The following is a 26,887-nucleotide window of genomic DNA, read 5'->3' on the forward strand; positions in this document are numbered from 1 at the left end:
CTGTGATTTACCACAGGAGAGACGGCAAAACACCCCAAACTGTCCTACTTCCTCCATAAAGGAGGTTGGTTGGATGTTAAATCGTGCCTTTAGCTTCAAGTTTAGATCAATCTGGCCTGGGTCTCCCTAGAACTGCTTATTCAAAATCCCCTGTGGTTGTTTCAAGTGCATCCCTGCTGAAAACTCCTGGCACTGGTGCAGAGGTGATGAACAGGACTCACTTTCACGACACCCTCCTCTCTTCCCAAGTTCGGGCCTGCGCCCCGATCCTTCCGAATCTACATCCTAGAATTCCTGACCCACAGGCTGCAGCCCTTCAGTGATAACTGAGCTAAGGTCAGGAGGTGTGTGTGTGTGTCATCGGCACATGGAGTATGTCTGCCCAATTTTTAAACCTGCCCTACTTCCTAACAGACAACGTATGCACATGCACACACGCATGCACATTCTCACACCCCCAAGCTGCAGGGCAAGTGCTCGGTTAGCTTATGCCCCCAAATCACAGGAAAATAAAAGATGTCTAAGTATATGACTTAGGAACAAGGTAACAACTACTTTTTCATTACAGGGGAATTGAAAACAGCACCAGCCAACAAAATTAAAACTCTTTAAAAATTGATATGGCTCTTTTATAAAACAGATGAAGTAATAAACACACACACAGAAATGAGATTCGACTATAATAGTCAACTAACATAAAAGAAAAATGAGTCCGTTTTCTTTGACTTTATACAGTTTAATCACTTCATTTCACACTTTCCAAATTCACTTTGGACCCAGCACATCCTGGGGGGGGGGTTTATATATCGACCAAGTTGCTCTGCTAGAGACATTCAAGTTCAGGAGCAGATTCCTTGCACATTCATCCATTTCTGTTTAAGAACAAGAAGGAGTCTTTTTCATTTCTTTTACAGAACATAATTATTTTTATTATAAATTTATTTAAATCACTTTGGACCCAGCATATCCTTAGGTTTCACCCACTCATCAAACTGCTCTGCAGTGAGATAGCCAAGTTCAATAGCAGTCGCCTTTAAGGTTGATCCATTTTTGTGTGCTGTCTTAGCAATCTTTGCCGCCTTGTCATACCCTGAAGAAAAAATAAAACGCAGTGCAGGAGTTTGTAGTGAAATCTGGTTTTCTAAAGCAAAAGGTAATCTTTTACTCAACTGAGGCTACTGATCTCTTAAGTAACATTTTTAATCTTAAAAATATTTAACAGGGGCACCTGGGTGGCTCAGTCAGTTAAGCCTCCAAATCTTGATTTCAGCTCAGGTCATGATCTCAGGGTTGTGAGACTGAGCCCCGTATTGGCTCTACATTAATGCAGTGCAGAGTCTGCTTAAGATTCTCTCTCTCCCTCTGCCTCATCCCCATTTGCACTAAATAAAATCTTTAAAAAAAAAATTTAGCAGTGGTTATCTTGAGAGCTGTCATTTCTGATACAGAATAAAACCTTTACTTTTCTTAAATGATACAGACTTAAATATACCTCACTTTCTACAACAGATTTGTTCCTAAGGGCAGTTGGCCACTTCAATTGTCTTTGGGTTCCCCTGTGTAGGTCTCTGACTAAATGCTAATGTACAATAGTTTTTATTTATTATTTATTTGACAGAGAGAGAGGCAGCAAGAGAGGGAACACAAGCAGGGGGAGTGGGAGAGGGAGAAGCAGGCTTCCCGCGGAGCAGGGAGCCTGATGCAGGGCTCGATCCCAGGACCCTGGGACCATGACCTGAGCCAAAGGCAGATGCTTAACGACTAAGCCACCCAGGCGCCCCTGTACAATAGTTTTTAAAGGATCAAAAGCATTATTACCCAATCTCAATACTACACCGTAGAATAACTCCTATTTTCACAGGGGGAAGAACAAGAAAACAATATAGCACCAAGACATGAAAACATACTTCTGAGTAGCAGACATATGTGTTGTTTCTCGAAACATGTTTAACTGGAAGCAATGGTTCCACGAAAGCATAAGCAGCTAAGTGCTGCAGTGCCCCAGCAAACAGCACCCCTGTGCGGAAGCTGTGGGGACTGGCTCTGAGGCAAGGTGGGGGAGGGGGCCCCCAGGGAGGGCCGCACCTGCCAACTGCGTCCAGCAGCACTTCACAGTACCCTGACCTCTTCCCAGAGGTCGCAAGGATACAGAGGAAGTTTTAGCACAGATCTGTTCGCGTACCAAAGGCCACAGGTGTGCTGTTTGCCTCAGTTATTTGCCTCTGGAATTAACAGAGGTAAGGGGGCAGCTTTGCAAGTTGTCTTAACACAACCGAAAAAAAAGGTCAGAAGGCAAAAGCAAGAAAGTACATAAAAGGACGCCTATGTGGCTCAGTTGGTTAAGCGTCTGCCTTTGGCTCAGGTCATGATCCCTTGCTTCTCCATCTCCCTCTGCCCCTTCCCGCTGCTTGTTCTCTCTCTCTCAAGTAAATAAAATCTTAAAGAAAAAAGAACAAACAAAAATGAAAACAGGGGCACCTGGGTGGCTCAGTTGGTTAAGCGACTGCCTTTGGCTCAGGTCATGATCCTGGAGTCCCAGGGTCGAGTCCCACGTCCGGCTCCCTGCTCAGCAGGGAGTCTGCTTCTCCCTCTGACCCTTTTCCCTCTCGTGCTATCTCTCATTCTCTCTCTCTCAAATAAAATCTTAAAAAAAAAATGAAACCAACAAAGGAGGAAAAAACCCCCAAGTGCCCCCAGATCAGAGGACTATGGTCAAAGGGACAAAAGCCTTGAGGCATCAGGACCGTCAACCAGGCAAGATGTTACGTGCTGGCATGTAACCATTAACCATCTTTGAAACACGTTATGGGCAATTTTAGTACTCACCTGAACTCGTGATTGCGAAGCATGTTGAAAAGGGCATTTACTGATCAGAGTAACTTTGAGAAAGAATTGTGTACTCTTATATTGAAGACGTTAGAGTCTAACTCTTATGCTAACCATTCAGCTCTACTCTTTGGGTCCCACAGATGCCTGTCACCAGCCAGCCTGCTCCTCAACAAGCGGGCAGAGAACTCATGACAAGCAGCTACAAGCTCACACTACAGGAGCAAGGTCTGGTTTGCCCACTTATCCTTGTATGGCCTTTACCTCACAGAAAACTGATTCCAAGAAAGACTGACCAATCATTCAGTGTTAGGAGCACTTCTAACTTAAGTCTTCTGACGTACAGATGTGAGGGAACATTTCTCACATAAGCCTTTGGGTTCCCCTGAGTAGCTCCCTGGCTGAATGCTAAAGTACAATAGTTTTTAAAGGATCAAAATATTATTACCAATCTCCACACTACACCACAGAATAGGCTATAACCATAGCTACCTCTCTCTATACATAGGTAGCTCAGAGCTACCTGAAGCACTCAAATGAGCTCTAACTTTATAAAACTGAAATTACCGCTTGATATGAAGCCAATAGTAGAAGATCTGCTTTGAAAATTCAGGATTATAGAAGAATATTTTAAACAGCAACCATATCATGCTAATGACTGTATCATAACTTGTTATAAAACAGAAAATCAAAGAATATATTAACAACCTCAGCTCGGCAGTAAGAAACTGGGAAACGGCTTTCAAGGCACCATAACATAATGCAGCTAAGGCCTCAAAACCTGCAAACTGAATCTTTAGTGAGGATCACTATGGTCAGTCCACAATCCAAGTCAGGATGTTCGAATTTACACAATAAAATATTTATAATTCTGGGAAAGGCTTGCAATATAAGAGTCATGGTTTTAGATAAAATTTACATTTCCCCCACTTTCCCTATAAGCAATGAATACTACCCTTTTTCTTTGTTCTTATTGGTAACTTCCCATTTCTGAATTGAATAAAACAACAAAATCAAAGTGTATTAGAGCATCTAGAGAAGGCAGAAAAATGAATTCATCCCACATTGTTAATCGGCCAGTGCCACCTAGTGACGCTACCAAGTGAGGGGACCCTTCCCAGGTAGTCTGCAGAATGTTGAGCATCTCAATACCGTTAAGATTTATTTAAGTTTGAACTTCTAAGTTTACCACATTTCAAATAAAATGAAGCATCACTGACAGCATATTAATACATAAACAGTGTCTTTCAACACAATTTCAAATATTTTATGAGATTTTACCAAACAATGCCCAAAAGGAATTTGCTGTCCACCTTGATCCAACAATCTCTTAAAAATATTTTAGCTTTTTAATTCTGTAGTCAAAATGACATTATTCCTTAAACCTTACCTATATGAGGATTAAGAGCTGTCACCAACATTAGAGATTCATTCATCAGCTTGTTGATCCTCTCTGTGTTGGCCTGGATTCCCACAACGCAGTTTTCTGTGAAGGAAACGGCCGCGTCCCCCAGCAGCCGGGCTGAGTGTAACACATTTTTGATCTGTGACATGAGGGGTGAAGGGGAGAGGGGGAGAGAGAGAAAAAGAGGGGCTTATTGAGCCTAACTTTTCTGTCCAATAATAGATATTATGTGCTGGTTCATAAATGAATACGTAACTTGATAAACATGTAGCTCTCCTACGACTTGTAAAGCACTATACCCACAGAAACAAATATTGAAAGAAATTATGAACATCTGAGGACACTGAAATCTAAAAGAGGTAAAAGCCATAAATACAAATAACTGGAACCCAAGAGATCCTGTACTGTGAAGAACACAGGTATGAAATGTTAGCAGAGAGAGAAATTAATTCAGTTGCAGGACTATTGGTGAAGTCTATTTGATGGAGGGGACTTAGATAACCAGAGTTGGAAAAAGAATCTTCTGGAAGAGAAGTAAAGATGCGGCAGTTAGAAAGTTCAGCCTGTCTGAGGCAGTCAGCGCAGTGAGGGCTTTCCAGGTCTTAATGGTCACCACGTTTTTAATGCTTAATAAAACAAATATTCCTCAGACCCCTTAAAATAACCTTTCATACAATATTTAAAACAAACATAAAATCAGTTTGCTTTAGCGTTTTTTTCTTTTGGTAACATTTCCAATATGTGTAAAGATATATCCGCATCCTACTCTCTTTTGGTCTAAAACCTCAGGGTCTGAAAACTACAGTCCCAACAATGGACTCCAGTAGAAGGCTCAGAACTTCAAGGTTTGATCTGATACTAATGACTTTAATATAAGGAAATGTTGGGGCGCCTGGGTGGCTCAGTCAGTTAAGCGTCTGCCTTTGGCTCAGGTCATGATCCCAGGGTCCTGGGATCGAGTCCCGCATCGGGCTCCCTCCCTCTCCCTCTGCCCTACCCCCTGCTTGTGCTCTGTCTCTCTCGATCTCGCTCTCTATCTCAAATAAATAAATAAAATCTTAAAGAAAATATAAGGTAAATGTTGATTACCATGATGTATTTTCTATAAAAGATAAAAAATAGACTTTTGTTTTTTAAAATAAAAAAATTAGCAAGACATTTGTTGCACACCTACATTTGCCAGGCAGCTGGTATTAACTGTTTGGAATCTGACATGCAAGCAAAAGCTCAGACGTCTGAGTTCTGCTTTGGCCTGTCTTTTATTTTTCATGAGACTGTACATTCCGTGAGGGCAAAAAATTATGTCTTGCTTATTGTTCTATCACTAGTACCCAGTACAGTGCCTGATATAGATTTGACAAATACATTGAATAAATATTCTTAATATTTGTCATTTGCATGTCCTTATCAAATTAAAACCAGACTTTACACAAAGGCTTCTTAGAGGTAATAAACCTCTAATATGTTTTAGATGTAACAATTTACACAAATAAAGGACTCCAAAGGATGACAGCTCTATTTTCTGAAGCTGAGAAAACTGGATGAAAGATCAAGATGATGCCACCTTGCTCCATCTTCATGAAGATGAAGGTAAAGAACAGATTTTAAACACAAATGTTTCCCAGGTATGTGGAAAAGGGAAAACAGATGAAGGAAAGCCAGAGAGGGACAGGGAAGAGCATGGGAGGAGGGTGCTGAGGAAGCCAAAGAGAAGTGTTTCAAGGCCAAGGTCAAGCGTTAGCAGTCTATGGGCCTGCAGGGGTTCCAAATGACCAGGAGAATAATCCAAGGACAAGTCGGGGGCAGAAGCCGTCAGTGGTGAATTTGCCTGAAAGTGAATGCGGGTTATCCTTCTAAGATGGCAGAATTTGAGGGAAGAGAGAAGCAACGTGAGCAGGAGACAGGGCTGAGGGAAGGTTCACGGAGACTGGACTTATTTCGAGGCACCAGCGTCCCCCTCACTGCATGAGGGACAAGGAGGAAACCCACACCCTGTTCCCAGACTTTTTCTTTCTATTAAATAAAGCAAACCATCAACTTACTTGAGCTAAAAGTCACCTAATTAAATATCCACACTTAATCTTCTAACATTAACATATGCTTGATTTCCAATTGCTACTCACATCATCCCAGTACCTAACATGAAATCTCTAGGAACCTTCCTGAAGGAAAACACAAGACAATTAGCCTCGAGTCAAACAACGTGGAAGACTGGGCCTCCAGCTTACCATCATTGGCTTGAACACGTTCAGCTCGAAATGGCCGTTGCTGCCCCCGACGGTGACGGCGACGTGGTTGCCCATGACCTGGGCGGCGACCATGCTCAGCGCCTCACACTGGGTCGGGTTCACCTTGCCTTCAAGAGAGCCGCCGAGGAAAGAGTCCACGTCAAACATGCTGGTGGCCTCAGGTGTCAGTCAAGATTAGGTAGTACGTCAATCAACCAAGAAAAGAAGGGAGTCTGACTTCCTTCAATAAAGCAAGTCCCCAACCATCAGGGCTGATACAATGAAGCAAACCAAGCAAAGAGCGAGGGCCGGGCGGCCACAAACTGCAAACCACTCATTCAGCGGCTCCTGCGCCACATGAAATACGGCCCTCCCCATCGCCATGGCTTCTGTTCATCGTGGACATAGGTGTGGAGCTAGGCACTGAGCACGCCACGGTGGGTGATGCAGCACCTGGCCTCCAAGCTCTGGGGAGAGAGCTGGTAATTACAGCAAGGGCGGGGTGGGGGGGGAGGTAAATCCAGAGAAGCCAACTGCCACAGGAACACTCATAAAAAGAGCACCTTGCTGACACTCGGGAAAGTTCTCAGAGGAAGCGCCCATTAAGCTGGAATTCTCCTTCTCGTCCTAAGTCCACCAACCCTGGGAGTACCCCTCTGACGAGCTCAAGTTTGAACCAGACACCCCAGATTTCTCTGACCAGTATAAGGCAACACACTGGAAAGGTTATTTCTGTATCTGTGAATCTGGGTCTCTCTTTCCTAGGCAATCCCCTTGAATTTGCAGTCAACTAAACGCACATTTTTCAACGTGAACTATTTTAAAATCAGATCTCTTCTCATTCTATACACACGCTCAGATTTAAAAGAATCTATAGTCAGGGCTTTCTTTTTCACTATTAAAAGTCCCCTTGTCAGTTTCAGTTGAACTTAGAGAGGCCTTTCTTTATGAGTCTTGATCCTGTCACCTGGCGTACTGCTGTGTCCTTATCCACTGATGTGATCTGCATGTATTCCCTGCCTTCACCCTCGGTCACCAGTGAAGTGGTGAAGGGGCAGAGCCCTTCAGCCTGCTACCGACACATGCCTCCAGTCTGAAGTCAACTCTTTAGTGTCACTGTTCACCCACTACATTCGTCTAACAGGGCTACCCACCTGTCCCCGCGGGATTCAGTGAATGTCACAGGAGTCTGTCAAATGACTCGCTAGAATCCAGACAGCCACTGTGTCACTTCCCTTATCTGACACGCCAAAACCCAAAGCAAAAAATGAAGTAAAAGGCAGTCGGAAGAATTTGTTTCTATTCAACCCAGGCTGATCACTTTAACAGCTGGTTTCAGAATTCTTCTGGCTTGGGATTATGAAAGATGGAATTTACACATTCTCTCACGTAGGAATCAAAACACACACGCCAACTAATTCTCTTTTCCTATACTGTTGGGTGACATTCCCAATTCTGATCACAGGTGGCCCACAGACACGTTTGGGATCATGCTGAACACAAGGAGACACGCTCTGTTCATGAGAGTGCCCGGGTTCTTGTCAAGTTCCAGAGCTAATTATTTCCCAGCTCTGTCCTTACCTGGCATGATACTGCTTCCTGGTTCATTTTCAGGCAAGATCAGCTCTCCCAGACCTGAGCGGGGACCAGACCCCAGAAAGCGAATGTCGTTTGCGATCTTCATCAGACTGCAGGCGGTGGTGTTCATGGCTCCGCTGAGTTCAACCAGAGCATCATGCGCGGCCAGAGCTTCAAATTTATTTGGAGCTGTGACAAAAGGCAAGCCTGAAGAAAAAAAATAACTCTGCGTTAACAGGTAGAATTAAATGTTTTTTTTTCTAATATCAGCAAGTTAAACAGAAAGTTCCAGAAAATGAAAAGCAAAAACAGAAGAAAAATTTTACTTCAAGAAAAAATGCTTATCTTACGATTCAAGCTTTGTCTACGTTTCTTTAAGTCCTGAACCAGTAGGAAGAACCTGGTGATACTAGTGTGTTTAAAGGATAAAGAAACAAGGACAATAAATGCGCTGAAAGAAAAAACATTATTCTTCTGCGAACATGAGTATGATGCCTGACTACTTTTGAGTAAGGAGGAGAAGTAGCTAAAGTTCACTTTATTCCACACTCCTTTCCCAGTACAATTTTTCCCCATCTTAGGCTGTTCTAGTCCCTCCTTTAGTCAGGACCCCACAGATCCCCTGAGAGGGCAGGGGAGTTAGACATTTTCACTCAATGTCACCTGTGTTCGAAATTTTAAAGATCACATATTCTAATCCCTATAATGTAAGTACTTCTCGATTAACACTTGACTGAAAAATCTCGGCTAGACAGCAGTAATGAGCATCATCTAATTATGTCTGCCCTTTCCGCTAGTAACATCTGTATCTGCAGAAGAGTTTTCTGGAGATGACAATTCGGCTCTAATAATAGTTATTATTAATAATTATTATTAATAGTTATTATCGAGAACACAGCACTCTCTCTACTAAAGGAAAAACAAGATTCAAAAAGGTCATTAACTCAGAGAAATATCCCGGTATGATATAGGGAAAAAAGAAATTAAGCCTGTCAGTATCTCAACGTATCTACCATTGAAAGGAATGTATCTCGGGCACCTGGGTGGCTCAGTTGGTTAAGTGACTGCCTTCGGCTCAGGTCATGATCCTGGAGTCCCGGGATCGAGTCCTGCATCGGGCTTCCTGCTCGGCGAGGAGCCTGCTTCTCCCTCTGACCCTCTCCCCTCTCATGTACTCTCTCTCTCTCTCATTCTCGCTCTCTCAAATAAATAAATCTTTAAAAAAAAAAAAAAAAGAAAGGAATGTGTCTCAACCATTCACTGATTTTGCCTGCTTTGAAAATGGGCATTCAAAACAGCTTTAAAGGGAAAACTGAGTATCACCATGATAGTAAATAAGCCAGCACTGACAGATTTTAATTGCATACTGTATGAAGCATAGATGGGAAACTTAAAAGGTAAAAGGATTAATACGACAACTTCTGAAATAGACATAAAACACGTTTGATGGGAAAATACTATTTTTAACTTTAAATTCACAAGAATTCAAAGCAGAAACACCTAGAAAATATAGACCAGTGTAACAAAAGTGAGTCTCGATTCGTATTACCGCTGACCTGTGAGTGCAGCCACTCTGGCGGCCACCTTCTCTGCAAAGCCAAGTCTAGTATTTAAGCCCGTGCCGACAGCGGTGCCTCCGGCTGCGAGCTCATAGATCCTGGGCAAGGTGGCTCTTATTCTCGTCATTGCATATTTCACCTGCTGAACATAACCACTGAATTCCTGGAAAGAGAAGGGAATTAAAGGTGAGAACATGTGAGTTCCTAACAGCTTACAAGTGACTCTGCGTTAAACAGAAGTTCTTTTAAATATGTTTCAGGTACTAAATTGTGAGCTACCAAGTGGACTGTGAACCATTTTAATTCATACGATGAACAAAGTATGAGAAGAAGGAGGATTTCATAAACCTATAAGGTGGGACGACGCCACAGAGGATAACATGCAGCCTGTTTATACTCTCTTAATAGAAAGCAAAGAAAAACAACACAGGAAATAAGCTTTAAAAAAGAATGACTTTAGTACATTAAATTATTGGTTTGCTCGAAGGTTGTGTGTGTGTGTGTGTGTGTGTGTGTGTGTGTGTGTGTGTGTGTATCCCAGACAACTTTAAGAAGAAAAACCCTGAATCCTCTCCCAAGACAAATGCAAACACAGACATTTTCTCCACACAATTGCAGTTTAAAAACCTAACAGAGAACAGAAGGATGGTTTAAAAGTATTCAAGAAGCTCAACAGCTCACTGAAGAGCACAAGAAGGTAACCGGCCACAGCAAGACTACAGCTTCAAGATGCAAGTTAATTCTGCTATTAATGTCCCACTGGTTCCCAGAATTTGACACATTTTACAAAAGGAAGAAACAGAATTTATTGTCTGAACACAACAGGGATCCTTTTAAGAATTATGCAGGTACAAAAGGCATAAGCCAGATCTCAACTGAACAAGCCAGAATATATGGTTACACTACAGTTATCTTTTTCCTGCCTAAAAAAACTGAAAAACCATGAATACTTTTGATTAGTATTAGGATATCTTACTGTTTTAAAGAAAACATTTTAGAAGATAGAACTCCTTTCAGGCAGACCTGATTCATCTAATCTAATGTCACTACTACATACACCAGCTGGATTCACTTAAGAAGTTTCCTTTTATTGGGGAAAACCTGCATAAACTCAAAAGACAATTCCAATAAAAGCAAGTGTAGGTGCTCTGGTAAGGTGAAGTCGAACAGAAAATGGTTTCTACCAATTGGTAGAATGATGACTTTACACAGGAGGCTGTCATGGCCCCAAAAGACGTTAGCACGGTGGATGGTTTTCCACCAGGTGACACACACAAGGAAAACATTAGAAACCAGAGGGACACTCAAAGGTTTCAGACACACACTGCTCCTCTGTAGAAACCATGCCAGGCATTAAGAACATGATGCAAAGAGAAGAGCCTTCGGAGACAACTGAAGTTAGGGAGCTCGCTTCACTCCCAGTACCTGTATTCCAATGAATTTTGTTTTCCTCATTCTTCCATAATGAAATTAAGCTAAACAATCAAGCTTCTTACAGTGTTCATCTGAACATGACTACAAATGAGAATCTTTTCAAGTAAGTGGCACTCGCTCACCTCGCCATCACCTGATACCCCTAATTTGTGCAAGTCCTACCTCCCAAACTACAGGAGAGTTTTACTATCAAAAACTATTGCCTGATGTTGATTCCTTTCATGTCCTTCGTGGTGCATGCTGTTAGACATTCTTTGAGGCACTGATCAAGAAACACAAAAATAGGGCGCCTGGGTGGCTCAGTTGGTTAAGCGACTGCCTTCGGCTCAGGTCATGATCCTGGAGTCCCAGGATCGAGTCCCGCATCGGGCTCCCTGCTCAGCAGGGAGTCTGCCTCTCCGTCTGACCTTCTTCCGTCTCATGCTCTTTCTCTACCATTCTCTCTCTCAATAAATAAATAAAAATCTTTAAAAAAAAAAAAACACAAAAATACTTTTTCTGGTATTTTGGGGAAGAGAGTAATACCTCTTTCCCATGTGGGCCAATACAATCTTAGAGGCAGATACGCCTTGCTTAATCAACTTAAAAGTAACTTTTACAGAGCCTACTAATCCAGAGTAAGAGGAAAAGGGAGGCAGGATAATGATCTTGGTGATGACGAAGACAATGGCGACAGCTAATGCCAGTATGTGTTTATTACTACGTGTTGACAGGGTTCTAAGCCCTTTACATGAACCAATTCTAACCTCCCAACTGGGTTAGGATACAGATGTTATTTTCCTCATTTGAAAGCTCAGAAAACTGAGGCACAGAAAAGCTCACTAATTTTCCCAAGGTCCCGCAGCTTGTCCGTAGCAAAGCTAAGCTCTCAACCTGAGCCAACTGCCCCGAGACTGGCTCATGGTCCACATGCTGTGCTCTTCCCCTCAGAAGGTGTCAATAAAACTCCTGACAGGTTAATGCAGAATAATCTCTGCCACAGAACCGAACTGTTACAACCTGGCTTCTAAACTAGTGCGATTTAGAGGGTAATATGTTGGCCATTTGTACCAATCCCCAACTGAGTCCCATCCACACACGCTCCTCTACCTGCCCGAGGGTGAGAGGGACAGCATCCTGTGTGTGGGTACGCCCAATTTTGATGATATGGGCAAACTCTTTAGATTTTGCATCGAGAGCATCGTGCAGCTTCTGCAGTCCGGGCAGGAGCACCTCATGGACTTCCATGGCGGCGGCGATGTGCATTGCCGTGGGAAATGTGTCGTTCGAGCTCTGTTGGAAAATTTACACAAAATGGCAAAATGTTAAATCAGAAACAAAAAACACACTTGAATGTCTCCACTAAAAATCTCACTAAATGATTATTCAAAACTCATGTCTTTAGTGTTCCATGACATCGATGTGTGGCAAGCCATAGGTCACTTAAGGTCAAAGCAGCAGCAGCTGGGTTTAATGAACCCAGGACTGTAGCCTATACGCCACCTGCTCTTATGTACTATTATCACATCTGCCAGTAAATGACAGCAAAACAACAAGTGCATGTAAGGAGAGCAGTAATAAAATATCTACAGTTATACAGTACAGTCTTTTATTAAACTTGAGTAAAATTCTTGTCAGGTAGTTCATCACTTTAAAAACAGGAAAACCAAGCTCCCAAAGAAATGATGTGACTTGCCAAAACATTTAGGAACTGGCAGAACTGGGGCCTAAGCAGGAAGTCCAAACCCCATGCTCTGTTTTCAACTGGAAACCCCATACTTCTAAATTCTTGTGCTATTTAAAAAAGATGTATTATTTTTGTAACTTTGTACTATGGAAAACGTCAAACCATTTACAAAATAATGAATGGTATAAGGAACACTCATGTAGCTATAACCTAAATTCACAGTGCACACCAATCCTGCTTCCATGTAGCTCCACCCCACTCCTCTGCCCGACTGTTCACACTGGATGACTCTCACATAGATTTCAGACTGCAGTATACATACAAGAGAAGTTTATATTTAAATGCAAGTAATAAGTTTGAAAAATCCTTCCTACAGTAAACTTATGTGAAAAAGCTTCCCCATTAATAAGTAAAAACATGTTAAGTTACATCTAGCACGGGATCTTAATTTCTAAATATTTTCCAGTTAAGATCCTCCAAGAGTTCCCTGGAAAAATGGGTGCTGACAAGGGTTGGGGCAGGGAAACTACATGATGAGCCTGGGGCACCTGGTGGTAGAAGAAAGTAAAGAACTGCTTTATAAAAGAAAAGAAGGGTGGGGGAAGGATGGGGATACATCCAAAGAACACAGGAGCCAACAGAGAGGGCTCCCAAAGCCAGAACAATCCGAGCAACAACATAAATAATAACAGTATTGGATTAGAACCCTAAGAATTGAATAAATATTCACGAGTCCACGTTGATATACATAAACAAATGAAGAAGTGCTGGGGTAGAGAGAAGAGGAACAGATCTTCTTTACGGAAAAGTTCCAATTAATACAAGTAGAAGGAATGAGGGGAGTACAAAATAACCACTAGGACATCACAGTCATAACTGCTACAGGCAAGATCCACTAATGAATGATAACCTTCATGGACAAGTTTAAGGAGAAAGAGGATATTTGCACATCCTCAAAATTACCTATTAATTCTGTGTTGACTTTAACATATGACCAAAAATTCCTTGATATGTCTCCCTTTAGAAAATCAAGTTTAAGTGCAGTGCCCGAGTACAGTTAGGCCTCCACGGCTTACCTCTCACAGGGAATGGAAGGTGGAAAAGCCCACCCGCCTAACCAAGGGGTCGAAGTTCACATCACCAGTCCCAAGTCCTGGTGCTATCATGTACCCCAGTCGTGATGCAGTAAGAGGAGCCCTTCACTTCTCAACAGTCTTCCCAAAATCCAGAGTCTCCAAACCCAAACTGAGGGATGTTCCACAAAATACCTAACCACTTTCAAAAGTGTCAAGGTGACAAAAGACAAGCTGTCAGAGACTGGAGGAGACTAAGGGAACACAGTGACTACTAAATGCAATGTAGCGTGGATGGTATCTTGGAAGAAAAAAGATATTGGTAGAAAGCTAGGGGCATCCTAGCTTTACAGTTAAGGGTGCTGTATACCAATGTTAATTTCATGGTGTGATAAATGTACCAGGGTCACGAAAAATGTTTAACACTAAGGGAAGCTGGGAGAATGGTATACAGGAACTCTGTGTGAAGTATCTTTGTAATTCTTTTATAATTCTAAAATTATTTAAAAATAAAGCATTTTTAAAAAACAAACTAAACAATACAAATACACATACATACTAAATTCAGGTGCCCTAACAGGGATTTTTATGAAGTTTAAGACATTGACCCAAGATTCCTAAAAGAAGCAAGAACATGTAAGAAGTCCTTTCTACTAAAGAATATAAGCCAAATGAACCTTCCTTGTCAAAAAGCTGATGCCTATTTTACAAGCATAATCTCAGGTATTCTTTTCAATTTATAACAAAGAAAAGATCATATACTGACCTGGCTTTTATTAACATGATCATTGGGATGCACGGGTTTCTTACTACCAAGTTCACCTCCTAGCATTTCAATTGCTCTATTGCTAATGACTTCATTTACATTCATATTTGTCTGGGTTCCTGATCCAGTCTGCCATACCACAAGAGGAAAGTGATCATTTAATTTACCTTCGGCTACCTGCAGAAAAAAAAAAGTTTAAAAAATGAGTTTTTAAAAATAAGAAATAGTCGATATCCATTTAGCTACTGTGATCAGCTATGATTAAGGAGTCACCTATCAAGTGCTATTACAAAGATGCTCACTTTCCTCATGTGCTAAATGATTTACTGATGGTGCCACACAGCTCGTGGTTGTCCAGTGACTTCAAGCTTCTGCAGCATCCATGTTCCAACCATCGCTACTTTACAAAGTGAAAGGTTATCTACCCTGAAAGACAACAATTTCATGGATTGCACGTGAAAACTGAATCAAAGCCATCTTTCTTCTGTATTTCCAACTGCCTCCTCTAATGATATCCAGATAGGGCCACCTGTTAAGGCTGGCACACGTGTTTTTAGATACATTTACTGTGGTCCTCAGTGGGAATATCCCACAGATGTTACAGGTGGAGTTAGCATGATAATGAACGAGTTACTTGAAAGTGAGTTTGCTAATAGCTACTTCACCGCACAGATGTCCGATGAGTAGCAACTGCCAAGAGTACAAACATAGTCCAGACTTATCCCTGTTTCTGTGATATAATTTTCTGTGTTTGTGAATTATAAGCTTTCTAACAGAATAGGTGCTTAACTTCATCTTCTAGAATGATTTTAGCTTAAAAAAAATCAGTACACACCTTAGAAAAGTATCACCTTAAACAATTACTCCATTTTAAAGTAAAATTTTTTCCTGGTTATATAATAGATGTTCAGTGTGGAACACTTTGAGAAGTGAGAAAAGTGTAAGTTACGATAACCCTACCCCTCAGACACAGTGACTCTTGGCATTTTGGCTTCTCCCTTTAGGCTTGCCCCAAGCAATGTGTGTGCACATTTGCACACAGAAAAACACATGTTTTCTGTTCATATTTTCCAAACACAATTAGGATCATAAAATACATACATTTTGATACCTCCCGACCCCATACTTGCTATACAGTAGGCTCTATCATAGGACATTCTTAAGAAACTAATTTTCTATGGCTCTACTATATAATTTATATAAGCATGTGTTATGGTCGGGTATGGTCTAATGTGTTATCATCATAAAAAGTACTGCAATGAACAACATTGTAAATACAGGTTTTTAGCCATTATCTCTGACTACTTCCTTAAGATTATGTAAGTGAATTAGTGAAATTACATTCTCCATACATATCATCAAATAATCGACTAGTTTTAAAAGGAATCATTTATACATAAAATAAAAAATCAAATATAAGTTTAACAATGTCTCTTCAAGTTTTCTTTAAACTGTAAAAATTAAAAGGGAAAGTCAAGAGATTTAAAAATAAAAGGTACGGGGTGCCCGGGTGGTGCAGTCGGTTAAGCGTCTGACTTTTGGTTTCAGCTCAGGCTGTGACCTCAGGGTTGTGAGATCGAGTGCCGCGTGTGCAATCGACTTGAGACTCTCTCTCCTTCTGTCCTCCCGCCCCCACTCTCTCTCTTTCTAAAATAAATAAATCTTTAAAAAAATAAAGAAAAAAATAAAAAAATAAAAGGTAAAGCATCATCCAGAAACTTTTGCCACAGTATTTTAAGCACCATATTAATATCTTTACCAAACAAGAATGCTGCCACCCTACCTTGAAATTTATTAACTTAGGAATTCAGTGCCCCTATTCCCTGCCAGAGCCTGACATCATCTAGTGGAGACGTGGGTCTGAATCCACTGAGTAAACAGCACACTTATCACCTCCTACCTCATCTGCTGCCTTCATTATGGCCTCAGCAATCTTTGAATCAAGACCATAATCCTGGTTTACTTCAGCAGCCGCTCGCTTCAAGATGCCAAAAGCTTTAATAACTGGGATCTAAAATTAATCAGAAAAATATCTCAAAATTGCAAGTTGCGTTAAGCATAAAAATTTAAGATTATTATTTTATGCAAGTGCAAAAACTGTACAAAATCACTAATGTAAGTAATGCTACAGTAACACTAAGATTACAGATAGGTATGTAATGAACCAAGATTCATCATGTATCTGTTTAGGGAACCAAACAAAAGCAAGTAGGTTGACTCTTAATACATGCATGTGTCTGCACCCCTGCCCACAAACACATACACATACACACACACACATACAATGTACCACTTTTTTATGATACATTATAATGGACATGCATTTATTTCATATATATAAACACAAATGGCACTCATTTCACCAGCAAGCACCATTTATTTTCGTCACTGGATCTCATGCCACATTATAATTTTTCCTAATATTTAACTGCCACATAAGTTCAAAATAACCATACTAAATGGGTATCATTTCATCCCAAAGCCAAAAAGCAAGTTATTCTAGTAGTCAATGAGGCTTTGACACTCAAGTCACTGGAATGTCCCTCAGAATATTTCTTTAAACCCAGGTTACTATATACACACTTGGGGCTGATGGCTTCTGATGTATCTATCCCAATTTCAAACGCTTTCAGTTTGCAGATCTTTTCACTCCCTGCTCTGAATCACCTCACCAAATTTAAAGGGATGAGATTCAGCAACTTTTGATGATACTTCAATGAAGTGGTATCTGGTTTTTGTAAGACGAGAGAATCCTGTATTCTTGCCAAAACTAATAATGCAGATTGTAGTCTGGATTGCACAGGAGGTTTGAAGGGGGAAAGTGCAAGGGAGGAAGGAGCGGTGGGGAGAAAAGAGCACAGGAGAAGCTAGTCCTCAAGGAGAATCAAGGTGGAAAACAAAGCAAAGGAGGGAACTGGACAAACCTGGGCCGAAGAGAGGACAAGCTGAGGGTCAAACAGAAGAGGGAATAACAAGAGAACATCTATGTTTTGAATTCTAAGAAACTAGAATTAAAACATTCTGAAATGTTTTACCTAATGGGATAGAAACAAATGGCACATAGCACTAGAAACTTAAAATCTTTAAACATGACAGGGATGGGAATTTAAGTTTGGACAGGGGCACACTGCAGCGGTGGCTTCAACCACTGCCGCACTCATAACCGACGGCCTCTGCTCTGGCCGTCCCAACGCAGTGTCTACAGACTCAGAAAACGGAGAGGGTCACAGCACAGTTTCACTGACTACAATTACAACAAAACGGTAAAACGTCACTGGGGAGAAAAGAAGGGTCTCATTATTACGTTACTCATGTTAGAAGTTCATAATCTTTTTTGGTTTTGTTTTCCTTTGGACCTCAGGTACCCTTGCTGCCCGAAGCAGGACCATTAAAACTGAGCCGTGCTTACTCCTACCAATAGTGCTTAGCGCGGACCTCCTTGGTCCCAGGAGTTGAACTAGATGAGGACATTTTAGGATCAGCTGCTACCTTTTGTCACCTAACCATGTCGTCTGACCCTAGTTTACCTCAGCACCAAGCTGACTGTCGGTGGCAATGACAAAAAGATTTTCTTCAAAGAGTCAGCTGCCTGTTGTAAAATTGTATTAAGCCTGTAAAGATTCAATTGTAAAGGCTTAGGAATGAGCTAAAATATGGAAGTTAAAATGACTTTAAGACAAAAAGTATATTTAGAAGACAGCTATTAAACAGTATCTTCCTGGATGAAGCCTGGCTACTTCTAGGCTCCTAGCCCATCCTGCACCCTGGCACTGACTACTGTTGATACTGCAGCTGGGCTTCAGCACCATCTGTAAGCTATTCCACCGATTCTTTGCACTCTCTGACATCTCGGAAGCCAAGATGCATCATCATATAATCAATGGCAGGGCACAACTCTGACAGCCTTTTTCTTTCTTAGTGCTACATACTGGTGCATCTTCTAACTGAAGTCATCTTAGATTTAATGAAATATGGCAGAAAGTTTTCTAATGCTTCAATCATTCATGTGGCCTTGCACAGATACTTATGTATTATCTATTATAAGGCAGATATGGTGAAGAATAATATTTTTATGTATTTGTGTATACTTTTCTGGAAACTAAAACCAAGATAGAAAGTATTATTAAAGAAAAATCTGTTTTCTTTTAAATCAGTTTTAAAAAAATCAGTCTTAAATCAGTGTAAAAAACTAAGTATTAAAACTAAAAATGTTTAAACTAAAATTCTAGTAAAAATCTGAAAAAACCCAGCAAAAATAAAAAGACAAATCATGGGATGCCTGGGTGGCTCAGGCAGTTAAGCATCCAACTCCTGATTTCAGCTCAGGTCTTGATCTCAGGGTCTAGAGTTCAAGCCCTGCGCTGGGCTCCACAGTGGGCATGGAGCCTAATTAAGGAAAAAAAAAATCACTTAGTTCTATCAAATAAAGCCCTAAAATATTCAAACTCACAGCTCAAAGTAACAATACTAAACTTCAAAAAGTTCTTTGATAGTTTAAAGAGAAACATGCTATTACTCACAAAGCCAATTCCATAATAATTTCTTATTTTAACTCTGTAAAATATTTATTTATAAAATAAAGTGACTCATTTGAATAAAGCCAACACTTCCATAAAACCACTTACTGGCATGCGTTCTGTCACACCTCCAATCTTAAAATTCATTGTAGATCTCACAGTCTGGGCGCCATAATACTTATCATTCGGGACCTTGAGTTCACCAAAGGTGTCAAACTCTATCCTAAAGGAATTTTGGCTTGCCTAAAGAGAAAAAATAAGACACTGTTATAGCTTGACAAGAGACTGAGTATCAAAACAATAACCTGGGGCGCCTGGGTGGCTCAGTCATTAAGCGTCTGCCTTCGGCTCAGGTCATGATCCCAGGGTCCTGGGATTGAGCCCCGCGTCGGGCTCCCTGCTCAGTGGGAAGCCTGCTTCTCGCTCTCCCTCTGCCTTTCCCACTGCCTCTCCCACTACGTGTGCTCTCTCTATCTCAAATGAATAAATAAAATCTTTAAAAAAACAAAACAAAACAATAACCTATTAGCTGGAAGGGGAAAGAATCTTTAGTAAGTACTACAAAGACAAAAAATCCCACTGGATTCTCATTCCACTCTCCAGTTCTTTTCTTGACAAACTTCTATCAATTTTTTTTTTTTGAGTATAGTTGACATGCACAATGTTACGCTAGTTTCAGGTGTATAACATGGTGACTCAACAATTCTAGGTCCTGCTATGCTTGCCACAGTGTAGCTACCACCTGTCACCACGCGTTATTACCACACCATCCACTATATTCCTTATGCTGTACCTTCTACCCCATGACTTACTTCATTCCATATTTGGAAGCCTGTACCTCCCACTCCCCTTCACCCATTTTGCCCATCTCCTCCACCCCCCACCCCCCGGCAATCATCAGTTTGTTCTCTATATTTATGGGTCTGCTTCTGTTTTGTTTATTCATTTGTTTTGATTTTTAAATTCCACATATAATGAACTCATAGGGTATTCATCTTTCTCTGACTTATTTCACCTAGCACAATACCCCTCTAGGTCCATCCATGTCATTGCAAATGGCAAGATCTCATCTTTTTTATGGCTGAGTAATATTCCATTGCATATATATACCACACCTTCTTTACCCACTGGGCTGCTTCCATAATTTGGCTATTGTAAATAATGCTGCAATAAACACGGGGGTGCATCTATCTTTTTGAATTAATGTTTTTGCTTTCTCTGGGTAAATATCCAGTAGAATTACTGAATCATATGGTATCTCTAATTTTTTTCAGGAACCTCCATACCGTTTCTCCCCAGTGGCTACACCAGTTTGCATTCCCACCAACAGCACAAGAGGGTTCCTTTTTCTCTACACCCTCACCAACACTTGTTATTTATTTATTTTTTTTAAGATTTTATTTATTTGACAGAGAGAGACAGCGAGAGAGGGAACACTAGCAGGGGGAGTGGGAGAGGGAGAAGCAGGCTCCCCGCTGAGCAGGGAGCCTGACGCGGGGCTCAATCCCAGGACCCTGAGATCATGACCTGAGCCAAAGGCAGTCGCTTAACCAACTGAGCCACCCAGGCACCCCTGCACCTGTTATTTCTTATCTTTTTGATTCTAGTCATTCTGACAGGTGGAAGGTGATATGTAATTGTGGTTTTTTGTTCCTTGACAAATAGTGATGTTGAGCATCCTTTCATGCCTCTGTTGGCCACCTGTACATCTTCTTTGGAAAAATGTCTATTGAGGTCCTCTGCTCATTTTTCAATAAAATTATTTGTTGTTTTTTTTGGGGGGGTGTTGAGTTGTATAAGTTCTCTATTTTGGATTTAACCCCCTATCAGATATCATTTGCAAATAATGCAGATGTTGAAGACAGACTGTAGAATTCACACACTATGCAGAAGATAAAGGAAAGCCTCTGAAGTAAAAATAGTAATCTTTTCCAATTCAGGAGTATACCTCTTATTGGTCAAGGTTTAGCCAATTCAGTGTACTTGGGTTAATCTCTATTTCACTGGGAACTTTAGAAAATGGTCTAAGAATGATACTTTAAAAAGTGTAAATATTAGATATTTAAGCAGAGCTTCACCATGGTCTACAAATACTAAGTAAGTGCCACAGCACGGTGAGATATAAACATCCCAGGCTTTGCAGTCAAACAGCCCCCCACATAGTAGCTGTGTCACCTTCAGCAAGTCAGTTTTTCTCATCTATAAATTAAATGTAGAGATAAGGGAGGATGGGCTAGGTCAGTTCTCAAGCTTTTCAGGGCAATGGAACCCTTCGAGGATATGAAGAAAGCTATGGATCCTTTCTCTAGAAAAATGAACATAAATACATATATGAAAAACCTTACATATGATTTTAGGGAGTTTGTATCTTGAAGCCAATCCACCACCCAGAATAAGAACCCATGATCCAAAGTCCCTTTTATGGAGACCCTAGGATTCTAACCAAGTACCTCAACTTCTGCTAATAAGAAAGTTAACAACTGCTCAACAAATATTTTAGAATAGTATAAAAAAAGATTTACTGTAAAACACTAAGAAGTTGGAATTTACAGGGAACAATTTATATCAAGGAGACTTCAGAAAGATACTCAGAGCTTTAATTAATGTGCATTAATTATGAAATAAACATGGTCAGATGATTCAAAAGATTTAAAAATCCCTAGCCGAGTAATCCTGTTTTAGTAAATAGTCCTCTGAAAAATTTAATTTGTAGTCATCGTCTGGGACCAGACAGATTTACAAAACCCTTTATATGTTACAAAGCCTTTTGGATTGCAGAAACAGAAAAGTATCATTGTATCTAGGTAGAAATACAGTAGTATTACCAATGAGGTACATTTTTCTTCTATGTCTAAAAGTCTGCAGAGGACTGGCCTAAGCCAACAAGCAGCAACAGCTAATAAAAATAATCATACCTCAGCATTTACTGTGCTAATGTAGCAAATTCTTTCCAAGTATCACCTTACTTGACTTTCAAAACCACTCCAGGAGATTTTACTATTACCATCTCCACCTCAGAGGAAACACTGGGGCTTGGAGAGATTAATCTCAGGGATTACCCACTTAGAGAAAGGAAGGGCCTGAAACCCTCAAACCTTGGACTGTCAAAACCTGAAAGCTGTTTGGATTACTACTTTTTTGTTACTACTTCCAAAAGCCAAGAAACGGAGGGAGTAACTTCAGACTGGCCACAACCAGCCCTTGAGTTGTACCCCTAACCCTGGAGAATAAAAGGAGGTGAAGATGTGTAGTTAGATTTTTCTCTAGCAGGGCTTGGTTACACTTGACACCACTATACACCCACTTGCTTCCTACCCTGTAGATCAAAAGCACCTGGGGTTTTCTAGCTCAAATGCACAAATAAAAATATGTTGCATTATGATCTTTGTTTTAGATAGCCTAAGGAAATATCCACATATGTTAAAGTAGACTTTGGCCCAGCAACACCAGCAAGGGCAGCAGTGACATTGGACACATAAGCTACGTTTTCTTCCTCTCATCACCTCGTTACATGACAGCAACAAGATGCCAGCTCCAAAGGGAGGTCAGTTTCCATCAGTCACTTGAGGAATCAGGTTCAGCTCCTTGGATTTACATCATCGCTTTCTGTGTTCAAAATGATCAATTTTTCATCATAAAACAGCAATAACTTTGTCCTCTAAGTAACTGGTTTCTATGGTAAAACTCAGATCCATTCAGGTACTTGAAAAGATCTAGATGAATATATTTTACTATGATCTTCAGCATAAACCTGAACAATTTTTTAATCCCAAATCAAGAAACAACAACCTCCATCAAATTCTAGGAGCTTGACGGTGATCATTAAAACGTGCAGAAGTCAACTGTGGCTGAAATCACAATGTCACCAAAAATTCAAAAAATATTCTTACTGTCCCTATAATAAAAATCAACATCCCAAATTTGCAACAATAAACACTGTTTGCAGCAGCTTAGGTAGCTAATAACAAACTGTTGCAAGAAGCCAGTTATCTCTTTATTTGAACCCCAGCGAATATATAGGTCGCATAAATTTGTAAAATAGAACCTGAAGGGATGCTGTAAAATACTTCGTAAGGCACCAGGAATTAGAGAAAACTATCTGTCAGAGGAGGCTATGTTTATGCGGGGTCAGCATCTATTAGAGAAGCTCATATATATATAATATATATATATTAATGTATAGAGAGAGAGAGAAAGGAACTATGAACCAGGTAACTTTGCCAATCTCTTCATTCTTCTCAAAAACCTACAGAAGCCAAATTTCTTTAAATGTTCTTTACAGTAATCCACAGACAGTAAATAGTCCACTGAAAAATTTAATTTGTAGTCATCTTCTGGGACCAGACAGATTTACAAAACCCTTTATATGTTACAAAGCCTTTTGGATTGCAGAAATAGAAAAGTATCATTGTATCTAGGTAGAAATACAGTAGTATTACCAATGAGGCACTTTTTTTTTCTATGTCTAAAGTCTGCAGAGGACTGGCCTAAGCCAACAAGCAGCAACAGCTAATAAAAATAATCATACCTCAGCATATGATTGGTTGTGGCCAATTTGAAGTTACTCCCTCCGTTCCTTGGCTTTTGGAAGTAGTAACAAAAAAGTAGTAATCCAAACAGCTTTTAAGTCTACTTTATACAGTGATCTGGTACATACATAAACACATGCATATATGCACACAAGGCTGAAACAAAAATTTCACATAACAGCACGAAATATTTTTCTTCTATGCTGTTCTATTCTGTCAAAATAATAATAATAATGTTGGTAACTACCCACTACACTGATTTCACCATCCACTAATGAGTCCACTTAAGGTCTGAAAAGCACTCGTGTTGTTTTCAAGATTTTCCACATTATTGTGTACATTATCTTTTCCCAGTGGCTTGGGCAAGAAAAGGAGGAATGCTCATCCTGAATTAATGAGAAAATGATCAGTGCTTTTGATGAAAAATGAAGTGATGAATGGCATCTCTTAAATACATGTTTTTAATTCATACAACATAATCCACTATTACAAAAAACTAGTGTTTCTGAAAACCGTGCCTTCATATGCCATAATTCAGAAAGAGTTTCTAGCAGAAGGCAGTTTATCACTTCAGGGTAATGCCATGGTTTAAGGAGTTTAACTGGCCAGGCATGGGGCAGGCACAAAGTGCAATTTGCCATGGGTTCCTGTGAGATCCGTTCTCATTTCAAATCACCTCCCTTTCTGGAGAAGCATGAAGGGTAATGGTCGTGTTCACTGCAGTCTTATTGTCATTAGGCCCTAGAAATACAAAGTACTATTGTAAGCAGCTGCTAACCCCAGGAACCTCCAAAATTAATGAGGTGTTCTCAAAATCTGAATGCCAGTCTAAACCTGAAACGTCAAAAATATGGGCCTTGAGTCTCTAAGATGTTCCCACGTACATTCATGTGTAAGATAAACATTAACTAAACCATGAAATCTCCTAAAGAAATAAAATGCCTTTCAGATTCTGTTTAAAGTGGGTTAAAAGAATATTTCAGTATTCAAGAAAATCCAAATCATTTCTCATGTAAAAGGACTATCCAAAGATATAAAAATCCACTATTTGACTTCATTGTGTTCAGGTTTCTGGTTTCTTTCTGAAAAAGTCTGTCTGGTCTTAAAATGTGGGTACTAAGGAGGGCACGTGTTGTGATGAGCACTGGGTGTTATACGCAACTAATGAATCACTGAACACTACATCAAAAACTAATGATGTACTACACAGTGGCTAACTGAACATAATAATAATAAAAAGGATTTCTCAAATTCATAAACTTTTGCTTCTTTCTAAAAAAAAATGTAGGGTGACCACCAAGTCTTGCAATACTGGCAAATACATAATAAATGTTCTATTGATATCACATTGCAATACAGAAGATATTATCTGTTTCCAGACTTTACAGCCATTCTGCAGATCATTAAAGAAATAAAGAAAAGTGACTTTAAAAGATGTAGGGCTTCCCTACCCATCATGCTAGCCAAGCAGCATCAAAGCTGCACTATTATAGTTGTTCTCCATTAGACACTCTTACTCTCACTGCACTATTTCTCCTGGGTAGTTTTTATCACACGGTAACTAACTGTGCATCATTTCTTTGCTTATTAAATCTCCCCTGCTAGTCTCTAAACTCTATGCCTGTAACGACTGTCTTTTTCATAGGGCCCAATACATAGCAGGCATTCAATAAACACGTTATCTTCCTACTGGATAAACATTTGTGTTCTTTTAGATAAAAGGTAACTTAGGGCATTTAGGGTTATGTAAATTCTCAACAGTAGCAATAAGAAAAACTCCATAAAATCAACACAGAGATTTTGGAGTGGAGCTTAAAGGGCAAGAGATGTATTTAGAATTTGGGGGGGAATCTATCTTCATTTGATCTTAGCTATCATTACAACACTAAAAGCAAGGCAGTGCTATTTTTTGAGCATTTAAAGCAGGACAGATTCAGTTCTCCAGTCTCTGAGTCCCTTTTACAAAACACTAAATTAGTAAAAACTACATAAATTTTTAAAAGGCTCTAAAATGCATTAAAATTATTAGAGCAGGGAGTTGCAGAAACATAAAGCACTCCTGATTTTGTAGTTTCAAGCATAGTAATGCCATGAAATTACCTTCAAGTTTATAGTTCAGAAAATATCGTGGGCCTTTGAATTACGCTAGATGGAGGCACTAATTTAATGAGCACTCACTATTTCCCAAACACAAAGTACTTTCACATGGGCAATCTTGCTGGGTACCTGCTCTTATTTCCATTTTACATGCAGAAACCGAGGCACAAAGACAAGCTGCCCTAAACTCCGAGTAGCAGCGTAGGATGTGAAATCACATCTGACTGCAAAGCTCATACTACAGCACAGTGAACTGTGCAGAACTGTTAACTCTTCCTAAATCACATCTATTTTCCAAACTTTTCCTAACAATCCACGTGTGCATAAGTATTTATAATGCTCGTTAAAGCCCAAATTACTGAAGGTGCTACTCTAAAGAGCAAAAGACTTGAACCCGGACCTTGTTAAGTTCCTTAGGTCTTTTTGAATAAAAAGTACTGACTTAGCTACAGATAGATCTTATCCAATCTCCCCTAACATACTTCAGGACACTCTGTCCCTCTCCACAAGTTTCAAGTTTTACAAAAGTGGGGGAAACCACAGTCAGTCTAACAAACGAAATAGGCAATTTTCATGAAAAGCAAACTCTTTTAAGTTCCTGAGAACCTTCAACCCCACCTGGAGAACTGAAAGCAGATCACCACACAGCGGTGTTAAGAAGCCACAGGTCAGAGGCGACCATCAGCAGCCGGCCTGCTAAGGGGCAGGGGAGGCAGCGGCCCTCGCCCCCGCCTCCCAGCCCGGCACAGTCCCCAGGGCAGCGGCCAGGGTGGGGACCTCCGCACCAGCAGGAGCGCAGCAGTAACCGCCGCCGGGGCACCCCTCACACCCCACCCGCCCGGGAACGCCCGCGGGAGCCCCGCAGGACCCTAGCCGCCGGATACCGTCCCTGTCCCAGCGCTCACTCGGGGCGCAGGCGGCACGGCGAGGCCCGGAAGCCGGGCACGCAGCCCAAGCCGGGCTCTGCCGGGACGCCCCGGGAATCCCTCTCGCCTGCCCGGCCGGCTAGCGAAGGGCTGAAGGTCACCGCTGGGAGGCCGGGGCTCGGACGGCCCGCGCTCACCATTCGGGCGAAGTTCGGGGGCCGCAGTGGGAGGACGGCCGCCGCTCTGAAGCCGGTCGCTGAGGCTGAGCCTGGAGACCGCACGAGACGACGCGAGCGCGCGAGGAGCCGGACCGCGCGATACATGGTGCAACGGGAGCCTGGGT

At 40.9% G+C, this 26,887-nt stretch overlaps 1 protein-coding gene across 1 annotated transcript; it reads right to left on the bottom strand.

The window, feature by feature from the left end:
• Nucleotides 1–715: 715 nt before the first annotated feature.
• Nucleotides 716–26,887, bottom strand: FH (fumarate hydratase). Its single transcript, XM_028111828.2, has 10 exons — nt 26,742–26,887; nt 19,161–19,295; nt 16,436–16,546; nt 14,536–14,712; nt 12,120–12,302; nt 9,594–9,759; nt 8,041–8,244; nt 6,460–6,587; nt 4,217–4,370; nt 716–1,090 (listed from the first exon to the last, which is right to left on the bottom strand). The coding sequence occupies exons 1-10, from the start codon at nt 26,865–26,867 to the stop codon at nt 948–950; spliced, it is 1,527 nt and encodes a 508-aa protein (XP_027967629.1). The 5' UTR covers nt 26,868–26,887; the 3' UTR covers nt 716–947.

This window comes from Eumetopias jubatus, unplaced genomic scaffold, assembly GCF_037043125.1.
Source record: "Eumetopias jubatus isolate StellerSeaLion01/CBP00866 unplaced genomic scaffold, mEumJub1_p1.0 scaffold_12, whole genome shotgun sequence".
Lineage (NCBI taxonomy): Eukaryota > Metazoa > Chordata > Mammalia > Carnivora > Otariidae > Eumetopias > Eumetopias jubatus.